The sequence below is a fragment of the Megalobrama amblycephala genome, linkage group LG24, assembly GCF_018812025.1.
Source record: "Megalobrama amblycephala isolate DHTTF-2021 linkage group LG24, ASM1881202v1, whole genome shotgun sequence".
Taxonomy (NCBI): domain Eukaryota; kingdom Metazoa; phylum Chordata; class Actinopteri; order Cypriniformes; family Xenocyprididae; genus Megalobrama; species Megalobrama amblycephala.
In genome coordinates, this window is record NC_063067.1 from 32116329 (window position 1) to 32136964 (window position 20636).

A 20636-nucleotide genomic window follows, 5' to 3' on the forward strand; every position below is an offset into this window, starting at 1 on the left:
CCTTTAAGAAACTGTTTGGTGAGGCTCAAATGATTGAAATTTGTTGAAAATCTTTCCACAGTTTTATGACACATTAAACATTAGGCAGAATAGAATACAGATAGAGAGCGTATCTAATAAAATATGACTTACCCCACCCACATGCTCATAATGTTGATCCAGTTTATTGAGGAGCTGCCCATTGAAGGCCCAGGAGAAAGAAACATCCAGAGCAGGGTCACAGGAGATCTGGCAGGGCAGCACAATGCTCTCCCCGACGATGATCTCCATGTCCACCGGACCCTGGGTGATTTGTGTGGGATCTGCTCAAAATCACACTCAGCTTTACTCAATGGTCAGTCAATAAGGTTGATTCATTTGAATAAAAAATTTGTGTTATAAGGAAAACATTTTTGCAAAACCTGAAATATGCTGCTCTATGTACAAGAGCTCTGAGCCTGGAACCACACCAACCAACTCAAAGATTCACATTAAAGATAGTATTTGAAAATACGAAACAGACAATGGTACTAGACTGTGTCCTTATCAGTGAATGAACTACTAATCCCATGAGGAAGCACTGTGATGGACTTCTGCAGAAGCATATTAACAACCGTGGAGCTCATTGAAGGTCTTCAAAGGTTTATACATTATTGCTAAAAACCCATTTCTCTATGAAGAAAACGAATGGGATTTTTCTCTCACCCACCAGGTTTAGGACGCTAAAGCTTTATCTTCTGTATTATTGTGCTTAGTAGTCTCTCACTCTCTATTTTTGATGTAGAATTTTTTTAATACCATGGCAGAAGCAAAAAGATACTGTAACTAAACACGAACAAGGAAAATTGAAAAAAAAAAAAAACAATAATATTGATGCTCTTGTGTTTCTTAAATGCATTGTCAGAGCTAGAATATTTTTAGAGTATAAATGTTATGGTTTTATGGATAATATGGAGGGTTTTAAAAAGATTTGGAGTTTTGATGGAAAAATATGTACTGTTTTTGGTGAAAATTTGTCATTTTCTGAGAATTTTGGATGATGTGTATGTTTTTTTTTTTTTATTGGTGATCTTTTAAATAAGGTAAAATAAAGTTTTGTTACACAAAAGACACAAAAGTTCTGAACGAGGAGCTGGAGCGACTGATCAACACACGCCTCACGAGCAGGGGGACTTTTATTATGACACAGTCGCCGGCGCCGCTTCCGCTTTTCCGGTCATGAGTATGAGGTAACGCAGCTCTGTTTATCATATTAGATACATTTGAGAGTGTTGAAAATGATGTTATAACGTTACTCTGTGCATTCGCTCGACGGCTGCTGTGAGACACTGTTACACACTGGGATGTTGGGATGTTGTAAGTACTCAAGTGAACAAAATATATAACACTGGCCTAGTGGTTTTTGGTTATTTTACTGCAAGAATCTTACATATTGCACCTTTAAGAGAATGTAAACAGTTGTATGTGTACATGTGTACAGTGTCAGTATATTAGATCTTTGCATAAGGTATTAAAGTGACAGCAGCCTGATATTCCTGCTGCTGTCTGTGTTTTTAATGTTAATCAAACAACAAAGGACAAAGAAAAAAAAAATGTATAGCGTAATGAACTCTTATTTCAAACAATCAAGGAAAATTTAATTTCTATTTAATTGATATAACCCCTTTAACTACATTAATGTTTATACAAGTGCACAATTGCTTCCTTTCAGATTCATATTCAAATCTGCAGGGGTGGAGTTTGCTGTAAAAGACTCTGATGTAGTAACCTCAGCAAAACCCAGAGTGCAAATGCAGCATTCTATATTTTTCTCTCTAAATTGTGCATGCTCAACCTATAACCTACACCCTCACACACTCCATTAGTGTAATCCAGGGTAATTGCAATGCCATAAGCGGAGCGTGAAAATGGGTAATTACAACAACACACAAAAAGCCACTGTATCCCATCCCTGTTGAGTTGAGCTGGAAAGAAAAAAACCCCTGCCGGTTGGAGAGCTGAACCGCTCAACCCATCGCATTATACTAGAGGAGCATGTAAGCCCCAGAAAGCAATCAAACAACTTTTCTGTCAGAATGCATTATAAAAACAGAACTATATGAAAAAGAAGTCCGTGTGCAGGACACCTTTGTATTTACTCTTTCAGCTGAATCTATTTGTTGTTTTGTTGTAAATTCCAGGTTAGGATAGATTAGGATAGGATAGTTCACCCAAAAATGAAAATTCACTGAGCATTTACCCTCATGTTGTCCCAAACTCGTTTGATTTTCTTTATTCCGTCACACAGCTGATGCCGTAGGTCACAAGGCAGTGACCGGTTGGGAAGAAAATTTCAAATCAATTGTAGTACCTACTCAGGGCTTGACATTAACCTTTTTGCTAGTGGCTAGTGTTTTTTCCAAAGTTACTAGCCATTCAGCATTTTCATTGGCCACAATATTGACATCAAAACCATGGGAGAAATCTGCCATAGAGATATTTTTAATATTATCTCATAATTTGGCAGCATGTATATTAGGCTGCTGTCACTTTAAGACCTGATGCATGGATCCATAATACTGTTACACATGCGCTTTCTTTCTTAACTCTTTATGTTCACTTAAAACATAACTGTTCGGCATTTTGACATTATTTTGTGTGTATTTGACTTTTTAAGCACAATAAGCAGTGAAAAAGAACTCAATTTAGTACTGAGAGGCAGCTTTATGTGTGCACATTTGGGTGTGAGCACAAAATCTGTACGATATGTGAAATCCCAAACTCAAGCCCTGTAACAGCAACAATATTCATCTGGAGCAAATGAAACGAGTGAGTGAGGGGAGGAGGGTTTGTGTGTCGACTCGCTGTCGGAGAGATGAGAGAGATAGAGTGCAGCTGGTATTGTGTATCTGTTCTGCAGAAAATGAGTACTGGAAGCATTTTGGATATTTCAGTATCGATATGTATAGAAAAAAATCAGTATTTTTGACAACACCACATTGCACTTAGTTTATTATTTCAGATGCTTTTTAAAAATACTACAATTGAAAAATGTATATATTTTCTATAAAATTCAACCTGCCAAAGTGGCTAGTGGGAGTGACTGCGTTATGCGCCACTGTTGAAATCCACCCGTATTTGGCGGGTTGGCAGCTGTTAAAGGTGCCATAGAAAAAAAATTGAATTTACCTTGGCATAGTTGAATAACAAGAGTTCAGTACATGGAAATGACATACAGTGAATCTCAAACACCATTGTTTCCTCCATCTTATGTAAATCTCATTTGTTTAAAAGACCTCGAAGAACAGGCGAATCTCAACATAACACTGACTGTTACGCAACAGTCGGGATCATTAATATGACCGACCCCAATATTTGCATATGCCAGCTCATGTTCAAGGCATTAGACAAGGGCAGCCAGTATTAACGTCTGGATCTGTGTACAGCTTAATCATCAGACTAGGTAAGCAAGCAAGAACAACAGCGAAAAATGGCAGATGGAGCAATAATAACTGACATGATCCATGATATGACGATATTTTTAGTGATATTTGTGAATTGTCTTTCTAAATGTTTTGTTAGCATGTTGCTAATGTACTGTTAAATGTGGTTAAAGTTATCATTGTTTCTTACTGTATTCACGGAGACAAGAGCCGTCGCTATTTTCATTATTAAACACTTGCAGTCTGTATAATTCATAAACACAACTTCATTCTTTATAAATCTCTCCAACAGTGTGTAATGTTAGCTTTAGCCACGGAGCATAGCCTCAAACTCATTCAGAATCAAATGTAAACATCCAAATAAATACTATACTCACATGATCCGACGCATGCATACAGTATGCATGACAAACATCTTGTAAAGATCCATTTGAGGGTTATATTAGCTGTGTGAACTTTGTTTATGCACTGTATAACTGCACTTATAGTCGAGAGCTCGGGGGGGTAGGGAGCGAGAGATTTAAAGGGGACGCAGCCTGAATTGGCGCATAGTTAATGATCCCCCAAAATAGGCAGTTAAAAAAATTAATTAAAAAAAATCTATTGGGTATTTTGAGCTGAAACTTCACAGACACATTCAGGGGACACCTTAGACTTATATTACATCTTTTGAAAAGACGTTCTACGGCACCTTTAATGTCAAGCCTTGTACCCACTATACAGTATGCAACATTTGCAACAACAAGAGGATGAGTAAATGACGACAGAATTTTCATTTCTAGGTGAACTATCCCTTTAAGAAACTGTCATGGTTTTGATTAATTGTGCAGCCATACCAAGAACACAGTTGCCTGAAACTGTGAAGCCCCCAGAGTTTGCAGACAAATCACCACTTCCCACATAACATTCCCACAGCTGAATGACACTCTAAAATGACTTGTATCTGCAGGAAAAGCAAGGATGAAGCCCAAACTGTAATACTGTTATAGTAATCCTTACCTGTGACCAGCAGTCTTCCTGTAGTGCTGGCCACGCCAAACTGGTTTCTAGCCAAGCATGCATAGTTTCCCCCGTCCATCTTGGTCACATTCGTAATTCTAAGTGTTCCATCAGGGAGAAAAGTTATCCTAAAGGAGAGAACCACAATCCTCTCAAATCAAATTGGTTAACTCATAATGGAGCTACATTCCGAGTATAAATGTGTTTTATCTTTCGGGAACAGTGGAAATGTGTTAAAAAACATAATGTGTTTCTTTTGAATGGAACATAAATCTTTGTACATTGGACACTCTCCATGGCTCTGTGCATACAGCTGCCCGAGAGTCGATGAAGCTGAAGAATGTGTGTTCACACGAAACGTAAAGCCGACGAGCTATAACAGCGGGCTGCATCGCTCAATCTACTGCCCCATTATTTGAATTAGGTTTCCTTCCAACCCTTTATGACTATTTCTGCAATTATAACATACTCTTAATCTAAATAAAATAAAATACAAACCTTATTTTCATCATGTGCATGTTAAGTGCCTATCATTTGAAGTGCTTTCGATTTGATTTAATTGCTATTTGCCTGTAAGTGCCATCTATGGCACTTTAACCCTTTAGTAAGAACTATGTATAACGTGTAGTTTACATCTACACATTAATATTTACAACAAAAATATTTTCAATGATTTCAAGGTAGATTTTTTTGGATGTATATGTAGTTAAACTACAATATATAGTTAAACTAGTAATAAAACACAATTGCATGACTGAAATAGAAGAATTATTATTATTTTTTTTTTTTAAATATGTAATGAACATTCATTAAACTATCTAGTTGAATACAGATTTTGGCTCATCAGCTGATCAATATATATTTAATAGAAAAGGCTATAACATATTTAAAATTTTACTTAAACATACACTACCAGTCAAAATTTTGGGGTCGGTAAGATTTATTAATGCTTTTGAAAGAAGTCTCTTAATGCTCTTCAAGGCTGCATTTACTTGATTAAATATACATTAAAACAGCAATATTGTGAAATATTATTAAAATTTAAACAGAATTGTTTTCAATTTTAATAATTTGATTTTTTTTTTTTTTTCTTGTGATGTTAAAGCTGAAATCATTCTAATATGATTGTTTACTGCTCAAGAAACATTTCTGATTATGTTGAAAGCTGTTGCGTGGCCTAATATTTTTGTGGAAACTGTCATGAAAAGAACATCCAAAAGAAGAGCATTTGTTTGGAATATCAATCTACTGTAGGCTATATGTAAAATAATTTGCTGTCACTTTTAATCAATTTATTGCGTCTTTGCTCAAAAAAAGTATTCATTTCTTTAAAAAAAAATCGTACAGACCCCAAATTTTGAATGATAGTGAATATTATTCCTGAGAGCTAAAGGAATTAGCACCATACACATAAAAAAAGACTAATAAGCAATGCTAATTTATATTGAAGCAATTATTTTGTTAAAATATTACTATAATGAATGCTATTATGTTTCTCTTGTTTCCCAGCATTTTTCTGATGTTACAATCATCCCTGTAATGCTAACTTCTTTTATTAAAAAAAAAAAAAAAAAAAAAAATGCTCAAAGCTTTCTCAATGTAAAAATGTAATGGCACTCATTACTGATGGCACATAGATGTATAGCAGTGTGTGATTTCTGAAGAAAAACATGTAAAAGATTGTACAATTGCCTCTGCTCTCCCCTATCTATCAACAGTGGTTCTCAATACATCCTCCGGAGTACCAGATAGCAAATGCCGGTAACCGAGTACTGGAATGTTAATGTCCTAATGCGCAATTCCCCGGCAATGCGCTTACAGTTAAATTGGACTGTGGATGTGTCCCAGAATGCTCTCAAAAACAAACAACTGTGGCTTAATGCAAATCTATTGTTTTCTGACAATAGTTCTCCACCCTTGACAGGATTCGTCCCATACTATTTAATCCAACTTCATTATAAAAAGAGCCAAGCTTGCGATCCGCTGCGCTTCCTCAAGTGGCCTCCTACCAGGAATCATTTCATACTTGACAGACTCAACCCAAAATGCAGAGCGACCTCCTGCCGGCCAGGCTTAATGGCCTGCTTCATAATTCATGAGTGTTATGGTCAGTGAGCTACCACAATTGGCAATGCAGCTTCCTTTTGATAACTGTTAAGTTGCAGCCTGCGCAGAGAACGTGTGAACATAGCAGAGCCCCTGGGGTGAAGCCTCGTATGAATAGATGGTCAGAAGGAAGGAATACGAGGAATAAGGAAAAGAAAAAGGAGAAAAAAAAGATTGTATCCGTACCTCTCAGTGCTCTGCAGCGGTTCGTTGCCTTTTCTCCACAGGCTGACGGCTATGGGAAAGGCCTGCGGCCTGCACTCCATGGTGACTGTGCTGCCTGTCTTGGCTTTAAGCAGAGCTCTCAGAGGGCTTCTGGAAAAGTCTGGGGGTGAGGCTGTGGAAAAACACAGGGCCAAGAGAGTCAAACTGCTGCCTCAGGCATGGGTGCCCTGTGCACATAACTGTAAATGAACAGCACGGCCGAAAGCAGTGTTGTGTGTGTGTGTGTGTGTGTGTGTGTGTGCTCTGCTGATCTAGGACCACTTTAGCATTTTCTCTTCAAGAAACAGTTCAATGAAAATTCTGGAGGGACTTCGCTTGCACGCTCTCTGTGTTGTTTTAGCGATTCACTAAAGGAATTATGCAAATCGGGTAAGAAAATTAGTGATGAATGCAATTTGCATGGTGCAGTTCCTCATTATGCTGTGTGGTTCTAGTTTTTTCTCCCACAATCTGGCCAATTCTTTATTGGGAGAGTCCAAAAAATCTGCAAAGATCTTAATTTTGGAATACAATATTTCCCACTATTTGACATCTTTTAGAATAAATAATACAACTTCCACATCATTGCATTCTGTTTTTATTCACAATTTGTACAGTGGCCCAACTTTTTTGGAATCGGGTTTGTATATATCATTTTATCTTACCACTAAGAGTTCTCCTAAATAGCAGTAAAAGTTCTTAGCTAAGAGTTTTCTCTTAAAACCTATTCACAAAGCTGCTGAGACAAACTTTTACTAAGGAATAGACTGAAGTCTATGGAGTATACACACAGTGATTGGCTGATGGGGGAGGAGTCAGCGATTTAATCATAGAAATATTGTAGAATAAGGTGTCATGTTTCCATATTAAAAAAGGTTTTAAAATACAAATGTTGCCCTATTCAAATAAATAACTTTTTAATAAAAATATTGGCACAGTTAAAATAAAATGTTGCCATAAAGGTTTTAAAATGTAGGCAAAGTGTCACTAATTAAACTAGTATATACAGTTAATTGTCCACCTCTTGGATGTCTGCATCTCAGGAGAATGCAGAATTCAAGCGACAAATTATGTTTTATAAACAAAGTTTGGGAAAAACACATTTGAACAGTTTTTCTAATCAGCTCGAGAGGAGGAATATATACACAGACGAGAGCCGACTCGCCTAGTTACTTCGACAGTTTTCTGCATCCCTCCGCCACACCGCTCCTCATTCTCGGCTGGGGATACGGGGAGAACTTTGGATTTGGGCTAAATTCCAAGCTCGGAACCCTCAATCCTCAAACACCAAATAGGCTTAATGTATATTTTATTACTCTATTCAATCATTTGTAAGTGTGAACTCATGAAAACCACTGCCACAGGTAATCGGACAATATTTATTTATATGTTAAAGATTTTTCAAATCTATAAATCAAAATGTATTGCATTTATGAAGAAAAGGTTCAGCAACTAAGGGTCTATCTCTATTGCCTCAATGGTGTACAGTGTCTTTGGGTGGATTAGGACTGTTTGTGATTTGGTCTTAGTGACTTAGGAGTCCTCTTGACTACTAGCGTTTCACAGATTTAGGAGCTAAAATGCTTTGTGAAATACTCAGAGCAAAAATTTAGGAGTCCTAAAATTAGGACTGACACACCAATTATTTTTAAGAGTTTCTCCTAAATCGGCAATTTAGCTACGTTTTTGTGAATACGGCCCCAGGTCTTTAGCAAATTAGGTAAATACAACTTCAGATAAACAACAACACATGACATATTACACAGTATCATTATTTATTTAACAAAAATAAAGCCAAAATGGAAAAGCCATGTGTGACAAATTAACTACACCCTGTGATTCAATTGCTTGTAGAGCTACTTTTAGAAGAAGTAAGTTGAAAGAGTATTTTTCTGTATGACTTTGTCAGTCTCTCACATCTTTCTGGAGGAGTTTTGGCCCACTCTTCTTTACAACATAGCTTCAGTTCATTGAGGTTTGCGGGCATGTGTTTATGCAGAGCTCTCTTAGCATTTCAGTTGGGTTGAGGTCTGGACTTTGACTGGGTCATTGAAACACCTTGATTGTTTTCTTTTTCAGCCGTTCTGGTGTAGATTTGCTGGTGTTCTTACGATCATTGTCTCGTTGCATGACCCAGTATTGGCCAAGCTCTAGCTATTGGACAGATCTCTTCACATTTGACTCTAGAATACTTTGGTATAGAGAGGAGTTCATGGTCGATTCAATGACTGTGAGATCCCCAGGACCTGTGGCTTCAAAACAAGCCAAAAATCAACAACCCTTCACCGGTGTGATGGACAGTCGATTTGTGCTGATATGCTGTGTTTGGTTTTCGCCTAACTTGGTGCTCTGTATTATGGTCAAACATCTCCACTTTGGTCTCGTCTGTCCAAAGGACATTATTCAATAAGTCTGGAGGTTTGTTCAGATGCAACTTTGCGAACCTAAGCCATGCTGCCGTGTTCTTTTTAGAGAGAAGAGGCTTTTACAACTTACACCTCTTCCGAGCATGCCACACTTGTCCCATCTTTTTCTAATCGTACTGCCATGAACTTTAACATTTAAGATTTTAACTGTGACCTGTAGAGTCTGAGGTGTAGTTCTTGGGTGTTTTGCGATTTCTATGTGTATTACATGGTCTGACCTTGGGGTGAATTTGCTGGGATGTAAATTAAATGTTTTCCACTTGTTAATAATTCCTCACTGTAGAAGGTTGGACTTTAAAATGTTTAGAAGTGGCCGTATAACCCTTCTCAGATTGATGGCATCAACAATCGCTGATGTCTTTCTTCCTTGGCTCCAGGCCAGCAAACTGCCAAACTTCTGCTTTTATAGAGGTGCTCACGCTTGCTGATGATCAATTAATAAAAGACATTTAATTAGTAGCGCCTGACTGCTACTTACCCTCTTAATTCCTATGTTAACAATAAGGGTGTCTGTCACCCATGGCTTTTCCATTTTGGCCTAGTTTTTGTTAAATAAATAATGACACAGTGTTGTATGTCGTGTGTTGTTGTTTATCTGAGGGTGTATCTACCTAATTTTAAGACCTGCCAAGGACCAGATGATTTTTTATTATGTCCTGATACATAAAACCATAGAATTCAATAGGGGGTCCTTTCTTTTTCACATGACTGTAAAATATTATATATACAGTACAGTCCAAAAGTTTGGAACCACTAAGATTTTTAATGTTTTTAAAAGAAGTTTCGTCTGCTCACCAAGGCTACATTTATTTAATTAAAAATACAGTAAAAAACAGTAATATTGTGAAATATTATTACAATTTAAAATAACTGTTTTCTATTTGAATATATTTGACAAAGTAATTTATTCCTGTGATTGCAAAGCTGAATTTTCAGCATCATTACTCCAGTCTTCAGTGTCACATGATCCTTCAGATATCATTCTAATATGCTGATCTGCTGCTCAAGAAACATTTAATGTGTACAATTGTACAAAATATTTGTGTACAATATTTTTTTTCAGGATTATTTGATGAATAAAAAGTTCAAAAGAACAGTGTTTATCTGAAATCTAATCTTTTGTAACATTATAAATGTCTTTACTGCCACTTTTGATTGATTTAATGCATCCTTGCTGAATAAAAGTATTCATTTCTTTAATTTCTTTAAAAAAAAATAAATAAATAAAAATTCTTACTGACCCCAAACTTTTGAACGGTAGTGTATAATGCTACAGAAGCTTTGTATTTCAGATAAATGCTGTTCTTTTGAACTTTCTATTCATCAAGGAATCCTGAAAAAAAAAGTACACAACTGTTTTCAACATTAAAAATAATCATAAATGTTTATTGAGCAGCAGATCAGCATATTAGAATGATTTCTGAAGGATCATGTGACACTGAAGACTGGAGTAAGGATGCTGAAAATTCAGCTTTGCATCACAGGAATAAATTACTTTGTCAAATATATTTAAATAGTACACAGTTATTTTAAATTGTAATAATATTTCACAATATTACTGTTTTTTACTGTATTTTTAATTAAATAAATGTAGCCTTGGTGAGCAGACGAAACTTCTTTTAAAAACATTAAAAATCTTAGTGGTTCCAAACTTTTGGACTGTACTGTATATAAACACACTGTGTATATATAAAGTGAAACACTGTTACAAAAGATTTCTATCCCAAATAATTAATTTCTTTTGAAATTATTCTTTTTTTTAACAATGATCATAAAAAATTATACTTGAGCACCAAATCAGTTTTGCAAATCACAGGAATAAATTGCATTTTAAAATATAATACAATAGAAAAAAAGTTATTTTAAACTGTAATCATATTTCACAATATTACTGTTTTACTATATTTTTTTTTTACAAAAAATCAATGCAGCCTTGGTGAGCATACAAGACTTTCTTTAAAAACATTAAAAACAAATGTGCTGACCCCAAAAATTTGAAATGTAATAATAATAATAATCCTGTCATTGTATGAAAAATAACTTGCTTCTTTGTCTTAATTTCCGAGTGAACTATCCTATTAAAAATGGATGGGTTTGGTACAAAATTCCCCTAAACCTGTTTAAATAAGGAATAACATCAAGCCATGCTGATACTTCACAGATAGACGACACCAGTGTTTATATAAGTTATCCAGCTTTTAAAGTAGCCCTTATATGAAAGACATTTTCCGATAACAATGACGTAACACTAAGAGACTAGCACTAATTGGGTCTAATGTATCTTCTCTGCCGAGAAGCAGCGTTTATCCGATGCTGCGAATGGGAAAGCTGCTTATGCGCTGTCATAGCGAACACGCTGTGGCCTAAAGCATTGTTAAATAGCATCTCTATTACCTAATTAGCCCGTGGAGGGTTGCTGGCTCCTACACAAACATCATTAGAAAAGACCAGTGAAGGAATTGGCTGCATTCAGAAAGCAGAGGTGTCCTTAATGACCTCTACCCACCATCCACCATCTCCCTCTGTGTGTCTGTTTGAGCTGATGACAAAGATCTTTCTCTGGTCTTTGTCACTGTCTACTTCAATGTTTTTCCACCAGTGAACCCCTCAGTCGTGGCTTTGTCATGTTGTCAACACAGCGGCCACATCTCCCACCAGCCAATCAATAGTGGATTAACATTACTAAAAGTCACAGTGCCACGCCACTCCACTCTAAATGCTGCAAAATCAATGTTCTTATGGGAAATGTTGAAAAGAGGGCAGCTCCTTGGTGTGTGAGTCCATTTCAAGAGTTTATTTGCCTGTAAAAACCTCAGAGCAGCTCCTGTGTTCTGATATTCATAATGAACCATACTTCAACTTTTTTCAAACTGCACTAGTCACTTCTTTGTAATGCCAACTGAACTAGAGCTATATAAAAAAGTTCTGACTCAAAGTCTGCTCATAATAAAAAAAAAAAAAAAAAAAAAAAAAAAAAAAAAAAATCAAGTACATTGTGGAAACATTTCTTTTGTAAAGCTCGTCTTGTTTTACTCTATCTATGCTAATCTTAAATATGTAACCAACACTTAACAGGATTAGTTCACTTTGAAGATGAAAATTACCCCAAGCTTTACTCACCCTCAAGCCATCCTAGGTGTATTTGATCTTCTTTCTGATGAACACAATCAGAGTTATATTAATAAATATCCTGACTCGTCCAAACTTTATAATGGCATCGAACGGTACCAAAGAGTCTGAAGCTGAAGAAAGTGCATCCATCCATCCCTCATAAACACACTCCACGCAGCTCCAGGAGGTTAATAAAGGCCTTCTGAAGTGAAGCGATTCGTTTGTGTAAAAAAATATCCATATTTAACAAGTTATAAAGTAAAATATCTAGCTTCTGCCAGACCGCCTTCCATATTCAAATTGCGAAGAAAGCCTTTTTTCCTAAGTTGAATACGGAAGGCATAGGACACAGTGTAAGTGTTTTGAATGGCGAGAGGCATTACACTTTCTTCTAAGTTGAATACAGAAGGTGGTCTGGTGGAAGCTAGATATTTCAACTCTATAACTTGCACTGTAAAAAATAAATGTGATTTTAACGGTAAAATATTGTAAATATGCTATGGGAAAAAAAATCGTAAATAGGTTAACAGTAAGTTCCCGTACTATATACAGGGAAAAACTGTAAAAGCTCTAACCAGACATTTCATGTAATTTTCACAGAAAAAAATGCTGTAAATTTTACAATCTTTAGAAGTAAAAAAGAACAAATCAATGTACAATTTACAGTGAAAAACTGTAAACTGATGTTTCCACAATTCCCTGTGCGACACACCACATTTGAACGTATTTTGTTTAAAAAATCATGTTTCTTAATAGTTTTTGTTATCAGTTATGTTCATTAGGGTTTTATGTTACATGTTCTGTTGTTTAATGAATGTTTATTGCATTATTTAAGTATTGTGGGTTACCTGCGTTTGCATTGGCATTTGCTACTTGTGATGCACTCTGATTCTTTATGTGGCTTTCTCTTTTACCACCTGCATTATTATGGTGGTTGTCAGTATATGTTAAAGGTGCCCTAGATTATGTTTTTAAAAGATGTAATATAAGTCTAAGGTGTCCCCTGAATGTGTCTGTGAAGTTGCAGCTCCAAATACCCCATAGATTTTTTTTTATCAATTTTTTTAACTGTCTATTTTGGGGCATCATTATAAACTAGGGCTGCAACAAACGATTATTTTGATAATCGATTAATCTATCGATTATTAGGTCGATTAATCGACTAATCGTCGATTATTGCACTGATTAATCAGTAGGCTTTGTTCGATTATTCTACTTTAGCAATTAGTTAAAATATTGAGTTATACTGTTCTTTAACTAGTAAATAAAACAAGGAAATCATTTCAGCTTTTAAAAGTGTATTTTTAATCATTTTCAAGCCAACTGAATAGACCAATATCCTTCAGGTTAAAAAAATATAATGTAATTATGTGGGGTTTTTTTGAAAAATGAAACAACAACATACATACACACATATTATATATCATATTATATATATATATATATATATATATATATATAGTACAGTCCAAAAGTTTGGAACCACTAAGATTTTTAATGTTTTTAAAAGAAGTTTCGTCTGCTCACCAAGGCTACATTTATTTAATTAAAAATACAGTAAAAACAGTAATATTGTGAAATATTATTACAATTTAAAATAACTGTTTTCTATTTGAATATATTTCACAAAGTAATTTATTCCTGTGATGGCAAAGCTGAATTTTCAGCATCATTACACCAGTCTTCAGTGTCACATGATCCTTCAGAAATCATTCTAATATGCTGATCTGCTGCTCAAGAAACATTTAATGTGTACAATTGTACAAAATATTTATGTACAATATTTTTTTTCAGGATTATTTGATGAATAGAAAGTTCAAAAAGAACAGTGTTTATCTGAAATCTAATCTTTTATAACATTATAAATGTCTTTACTGCCACTGTTGATTGATTTAATGCATCCTTGCTGAATAAAAGTATTCATTTAATTTCTTTTCAAAAAAATAAAAATAAAAATTCTTACTGACCCCAAACTTTTGAACGGTAGTGTATAATGCTACAGAAGCTTTGTATTTCAGATAAATGCTGTTCTTTTGAACTTTCTATTCATCAAGGAATCCTGAAAAAAAAAGTACACAACTGTTTTCAACATCGAAAATAATCATAAATGTTTCTTGAGCAGCAAATCAGCATATTAGAATGATTTCTGAAGGATCATGTGACACTGAAGACTGGAGTAACGATGCTGAAAATTCAGCTTTGCATCACAGGAATAAATTACTTCGTCAAATATATTTAAATAGTACACAGTTATTTTAAATTGTAATAATATTTCACAATATTACATTTTTATTACATTATTACATTTACTGTATTTTTAATTAAATAAATGTAGCCTTGGTGAGCAGACGAAACTTCTTTTAAAAACATTAAAAATCTTAGTGGTTCCAAACTTTTGGACTGTACTGTATATATATATATATATATATATATATATATATATATATATATACACATACACACACACACAAACTATCGAGTTTATGGTCATTGAATGGCTTTCCTGAGGTAAATGTTACATTTTGTGTGATATATTTGTTTGCAAGTTTTATTGACTTCTTTCTGCGGTTAAAACTCCGATTAAGTGATTACAATAGAGATGGATTAATTTCAGTAAGTACTTTTTGATGTTCATTCATGTTTATTTCGCGCTGTAATAGAGAGGAATAGGTTCACATACCGCTTGAACCGAGGTGTTACAGCGATCTGCCACACAACGTTAAACAGCGTCACCACCACAAGTATTGTTTGAATTCCGTAGTAATATTGACTGAGCTTAGACTTAGTTTTATATCAAAAGTAACCTGATCTGTCGGTGCGTTGTCTGTGTCCTCTGCTCTGCGATGCATCTTTCACTGTGTGAGAAAATGAACGTGTGGCGTGAGAACAGTGAGTCTGAATGGGAGTTGGTGGCCCTGCATGACAGTATTCTGTAGTTCTGCTAAACGTTATGTTTGTTATGTTTATATGTTATGTTAATCTCCCACATTTCACGAGTTCGACTTCGTTTGCACTATGCTCTCCAAAGCGCTGACTTCTTTTATTGGATTGGATCCGGGAGGGCTGCATTACAGTATTGCACTACAGCGCCCCACTGGTTACACCGCGTTATTGCAGGCCCTTCAAATATGAGATCAAGAGACTATTCGACAACAAAAATATTTGTCAACAATTTTTTATTGTCGACGTTGTCGATAATGTCGACTAATCGTTTCAGCCCTATTATAAACGCACCGATTTTATGCTGCGGCCCCTTTAAAACCCGTGCTCTCCGCCCACAGAGCTCGCGCTTGCCTTAAACAGTGCCTTAACAAAGTTTACACAGCTAATATAACCCTCAAAATGGATCTTTACAAAGTGTTCGTCATGCATGCGGCATGCATGCATGCGTCGGATTATGTGAGTATTGTATACTGTTATATTGTTTACTTCTGATTTTGAATGAGTTTGATAGTGCTCCGTGGCTAACGGCTAATGCTACACTGTTGGAGAGATTTATAAAGAATGAAGTTGTGTTTATGAATTATACAGACTGCAAGTGTTTAAAAATGAAAATAGCGACAGCTCTTGTCTCCGTGAATACAGTAATAACCGATGGTAACTTTAACCTCATTTAACAGTACATTAGCAACATGCTAACGAAACATTTAGAAAGACAGTTTACAAATATCACTAAAAATATCATGTTATCATGGATCATGTCAGTTATTATTGCTCCATCTGCCATTTTTCGCTATTGTTCTTGCTTGCTTACCTAGTCTGATGATTTGGTTGTGCACATCCAGACGTTAATACTGGCTGCCCTTGTCTAATGCCTTTTATAATGTTGGAAACGTGGGCTGGTGTATGCAAATATTGGGGGCGTACACCCCGACTGTTACGTAACAGTCGGTGTTATGTTGAGATTCGCCTGTTCTTCGGAGGTCTTTTAAACAAATGAGATTTATATAAGAAGGAGGAAACAATGGAGTTTGAGACTCACTGTATGTCATTTCCATGTACTGAACTCTTGTTATTCAACTATGCCAAGATAAATTCAATTTTTCATTCGAGGGCACCTTTAAAGGTACAAAACAGATTTTAGTAGTAGTGTGCATTGTTGAATTTACTGGTTTACATTCAAATTTTCTTTTTTGTAAATTACAGTTTTATACTGTAAAATTTACAGTTTGTTCTGTAAATGTGTTTACAGTTTTTTTGTATTTTTTACAAAATTATTCTGGCAACCATAGCTGCCAAAATTATTTTGTAAAAACTATGAATTTGTTTTTTACAGTGTTGTTAAATATGGATATTTTTCTTACACAAACACATCGTTTCGCTTCAGAAGGACTTTATTAACCCCCCAGAGATGTGTGAAGTACATTTGTGATGAATGGATGCACTTTCTTGAGCTTCATACTCGTTTGTCCTGTTCACTGTCATTATAAAGCTTAGGAGCTTCAGGATATTTATTAATATAACTCTGATTGTGTTCATCAGAAAGAAGAAGATCAAATACACTTAGAATGGCTTGAGGGTGAGTAAATCTCATGCACACATAATGTACAAGAGACTGAAGGCCTGGGTATACTTGGAAAATGCATCATGGAACTCTGATGGCGCCGTGGGTGGAAACGTGCAGATTAAGGGGCGGTAATATTATAGTAAGATCCCCTTCCTACATCACAAAGGAAGCAAAATCTGAGTGAACTCACACAGTTGAGCGCGTGAGCCTTTCAAAGTATAGTCCTTTGGCCGTGAGCACGGCCGTTCGATGCGCACTAGTGGATCTATGAATCTAGTGGATTTTGTTTTCAAACGCTCAAGTCACTCGCACATGCACTGTTGTACGTGGAACATCCGCACGGTCTCCAAAATTGGGCTGCACATGGGCGTATAGGTATACTTTGAACGTGATTCAATGCCCTGATATACTCAGAGCGAAGTTCTTTTTTGTTCTTTGATAGAAGTAAAAACACGTTCGCAATACCTTTGCAGTGATATACTGTTAACGAATATTCAGACGCTGCCACGCTGCTGAGAGCGTCGTTTAGATTAATATGTAATTATGTGCTGTGCACTTTCATCTCAATAACAAAATAAACACCCAACAAAAATGACAGTGAGAAAACAGCAATTGCTCTGCAATTCCCCTGCATTATGTCAACAGATGAGGTCATTAAAATGACACTGTTATGACAATTTGAATATAAAGTAAGATTGAGACTACACCGCGTTCCAAATTATTATGCAAGAATAAACATTCAGATTTTAGTTTTTCTAAGAAAATGTTTGTTTGTTTATTTATCCATGTCTTTTTTCTGCACCCACTGTAAATGTTTCTCTCTGTGAGGTTTGGTTAGTGGTGTCTAAAATGCATCTTTACGCACAACTGCCAGCCTGCATGGAGAGCTTCTTGAGACTCCAGAGACACCAGCAGCTTCAAATACCTGTTTGGTGCTCAACACTGGCTTTTTTATAGCTGCCCTTTTAATATAATTAATTTTTTTTGACAAGAACTTTCATTAATAAGCCTTTATCTGACTGAGTTCTGCTGTGCTCTAAATCACTCACAAATCTTATGATAATTCGATAATCTCCATTCAGTTTCACACAATATTAGTTGTTTTCATGCCTTTTGCACAACATCGCACCATTTCATGCTTTTCATCTTCAGAAAGATCTTTCTTCCTCTCCATATGTCATGAGAACTGTGACTTGCTTAATAATGTGGAACAACCTCTAAGTAGGGTTTCCATAGATCTGGCAAATTATTTTGTCTGAGATTGATACCAGTTATCTAAAAAGACATGGATAAATAAACAAACAAAATTTTCTTAGAAAAACTAAAATCTGAATGTTTATTGTACTGAAATCTTACTGATATGTCACTTGAATAATAATTTAGAACGCGGTGTATAGACTGTATAGATCTGGTTATGTGAGACTAGAGTTTGAATTAATCCCTTTTCTTTGAATGACCCGTTGACATTACAGTACAGAATAGCTCTTTTGGCATTATCCTGAACATTGTGTAAGCATTTGTTTAATGTGTCATTGAAAGCGTAACCGTCACACCCGTTCACATAAAAATCAGTCTAAAGGCTTTAATAGACAACCTCAAAAGTGAGGGAAAGTGGCAATAAAAAAAGCGATTAATACGTAAAAATTCTTACATGAAGCCCCTTTAAGAGAAATGAATGGCAGTTGTGATAAAATCAAATATTAATATTTTTTATATTTTTCCACCTTTGAATATTTTAATATTTCACCAACTGCTTTGTCTATCTTAAAATAACAGCACATAGCAGAACAAATATCAGCACATCTGCCACATCTTAATTTACTCTATTTACTCTAGTCTTAAACAGCTAACCAACACATAAATAAGATTTAGAAATGTTATAATATAATTTATATTACTTTTTAGAGGCTGATATAAGCGTTGCTTCAGAAGTCTTTATATATATATATTTTTTTTTTTGCAAATGAGAAATGTATGGCTTATACAGCCATTCAAACAGTCTCTTAAATTGCTAAAACAATATTTTGAAAAATCACAATTTATTTAAGGGAAATGAATGTAAACAAGTAAATAAATAAGATAAAATAATTATATATATATATATATATATATATATATATTTTTTTTTTTTATTTTTTTATATTTTTTTTTTTTAGGTGTCGTTTCTAGAACTTTTTTGAAAAAACATTGTACTGCAACTGCAAGCAAAAAGCAATGTTGTGAAATGTTGTAAAAATGTTTTGTGTTTGCAGGGATGGAGCTGCAAAGTGAACAAAGGCACACGATAATTGGAAATGAGAAGGTACAGGAGGCTCTCTTACCTAACACCACCAGCTCAGCACCAAAATAAATGATTCCATGTTTGTTCTCGGCGACACACTGATACATGCCAGCATCTGAGAGGTTTACAGAGCTGATTGTCAGAGCTCCGTTCTCTATCTGTATCCTGTCCTGTGACACAGAAGAACAGCAATGAAAAGCATTTTAAAATAGCTGTGCATTCAACTCAAACAACAAAGACTGAAGTCTAGTCATTATATAATCAATAAAATTGTGTTATATATATTTAACAGAGCTCTCCAGCTGAGGTTTGACCTGAGAATCATTGCACTGTCAACCTAGATCTTTTTACAACTACAACACTCCTTGCTCTGCTTGAATTTTACCTCAGCTGCCAGCAGTTCTCCATTCTTCAGCCAGCTGTATGAAGGCTTGGGCTTGCCATTGGCCTTACACTCCCAAAACAATCTCTCTTCAATTGACAAAGCGTTGTCTCGCATCGTCTGAACCCACTGAGGTTTTGCTAAAAAACAAAAGTAAATCATTTTAATTGCATATTTTAAAAGAGTCCTATTATGCCCCTTTTAACAAGATGTAATATGGTTCTTTGGTGTCCTCAGAATGTGTCTGTGAAGTTTCAGCTCAAAATACCCCACAGATAGTTTATTATAGCTTGTCAAATTTGCCCCTATTTGGGTGTAAGCAAAAACACGCCATTTTGTGTGTGTCCCTTTAAATGCAAATGAGCTGCTGCTCCCGCCCCCTTTCCAGAAGAGGGCGGAGCTTTAACAGCTCACGTTTCGGTTGCTCAACAACAACAAAGCTGGAGAATCTCATGCAGCCAAAATGAGGATTGTCAGTAACGGTGTTCAGCCTTACATTGTTCAAACCGGAGTCGACACTGATGGAGAGACTCAGGAAGAAGTTACAACTTTTAGAATGAAACTGGACGTTTCTGAATGGTTAGTGGATAAATTTATGTAGTTGCTGTGGAGTTGATTCAACTCATCCACTAGCATGTGCCGTCATTTTAATCTTTTGTGCAAAAGCCGTATGGACGGCCACTATACATAGCGTACCTGTTTGCCAAACAGAGCCATACACACCAGGCTAACGTTTATAATTGCTATCAAATGCTTTGAATGGTCTAATATTTTTTCCAAAATATCACTTGGACAGAAATGCTCCTTTTTTAGCAATCCAGCTTGCCAGGTACAACTTGCAAGCTATCCAAGCTAACGAGACTCTAAATAATGTTCTGTGCTTGTCTGTGCAGCCAACGACAGAACAGTTAGCATGCTTTACTCAAAATTTTGCCATGGTGTTAGAACTGGTACACCGTTTTCACTTGTGAAAACAAAATGATGGCGCCGTGGGTGGAAACGTGCAGATTAAGGGGCCGTAATATTATATTAAGATCCCCTTCCTACATCACAAAGGGAGCAAAATCTGAGTGGCTCGTTTTTTCACATGTTTGCAGAGAAAGGTTTACCAAATCAAAGTTACTGGGTTGTCCTTTTTCATGTTTTCTGGGTTGATAGATGCACCGGGGAACCGATTATAGCACTTAAATATATAGACTATAATATCATAGAGACTCAG

At 35.6% G+C, this 20636-nt stretch overlaps 1 protein-coding gene across 1 annotated transcript in view; it reads right to left on the reverse strand.

Moving 5' to 3' along the window:
* The window catches only part of cntn3a.2 (contactin 3a, tandem duplicate 2), a 106281-nt gene that overhangs the window by 32041 nt on the left and 53604 nt on the right, over positions 1-20636 (reverse strand). The window contains exons 9-13 of the mRNA XM_048178857.1: positions 19421-19557; positions 19076-19205; positions 6693-6843; positions 4401-4528; positions 133-302 (exon numbers count right to left, since the gene is read on the reverse strand). Coding sequence (XP_048034814.1) covers positions 133-302; positions 4401-4528; positions 6693-6843; positions 19076-19205; positions 19421-19557 — 716 coding nt within the window. The remainder of the gene's footprint in view (positions 1-132; positions 303-4400; positions 4529-6692; positions 6844-19075; positions 19206-19420; positions 19558-20636) is intronic.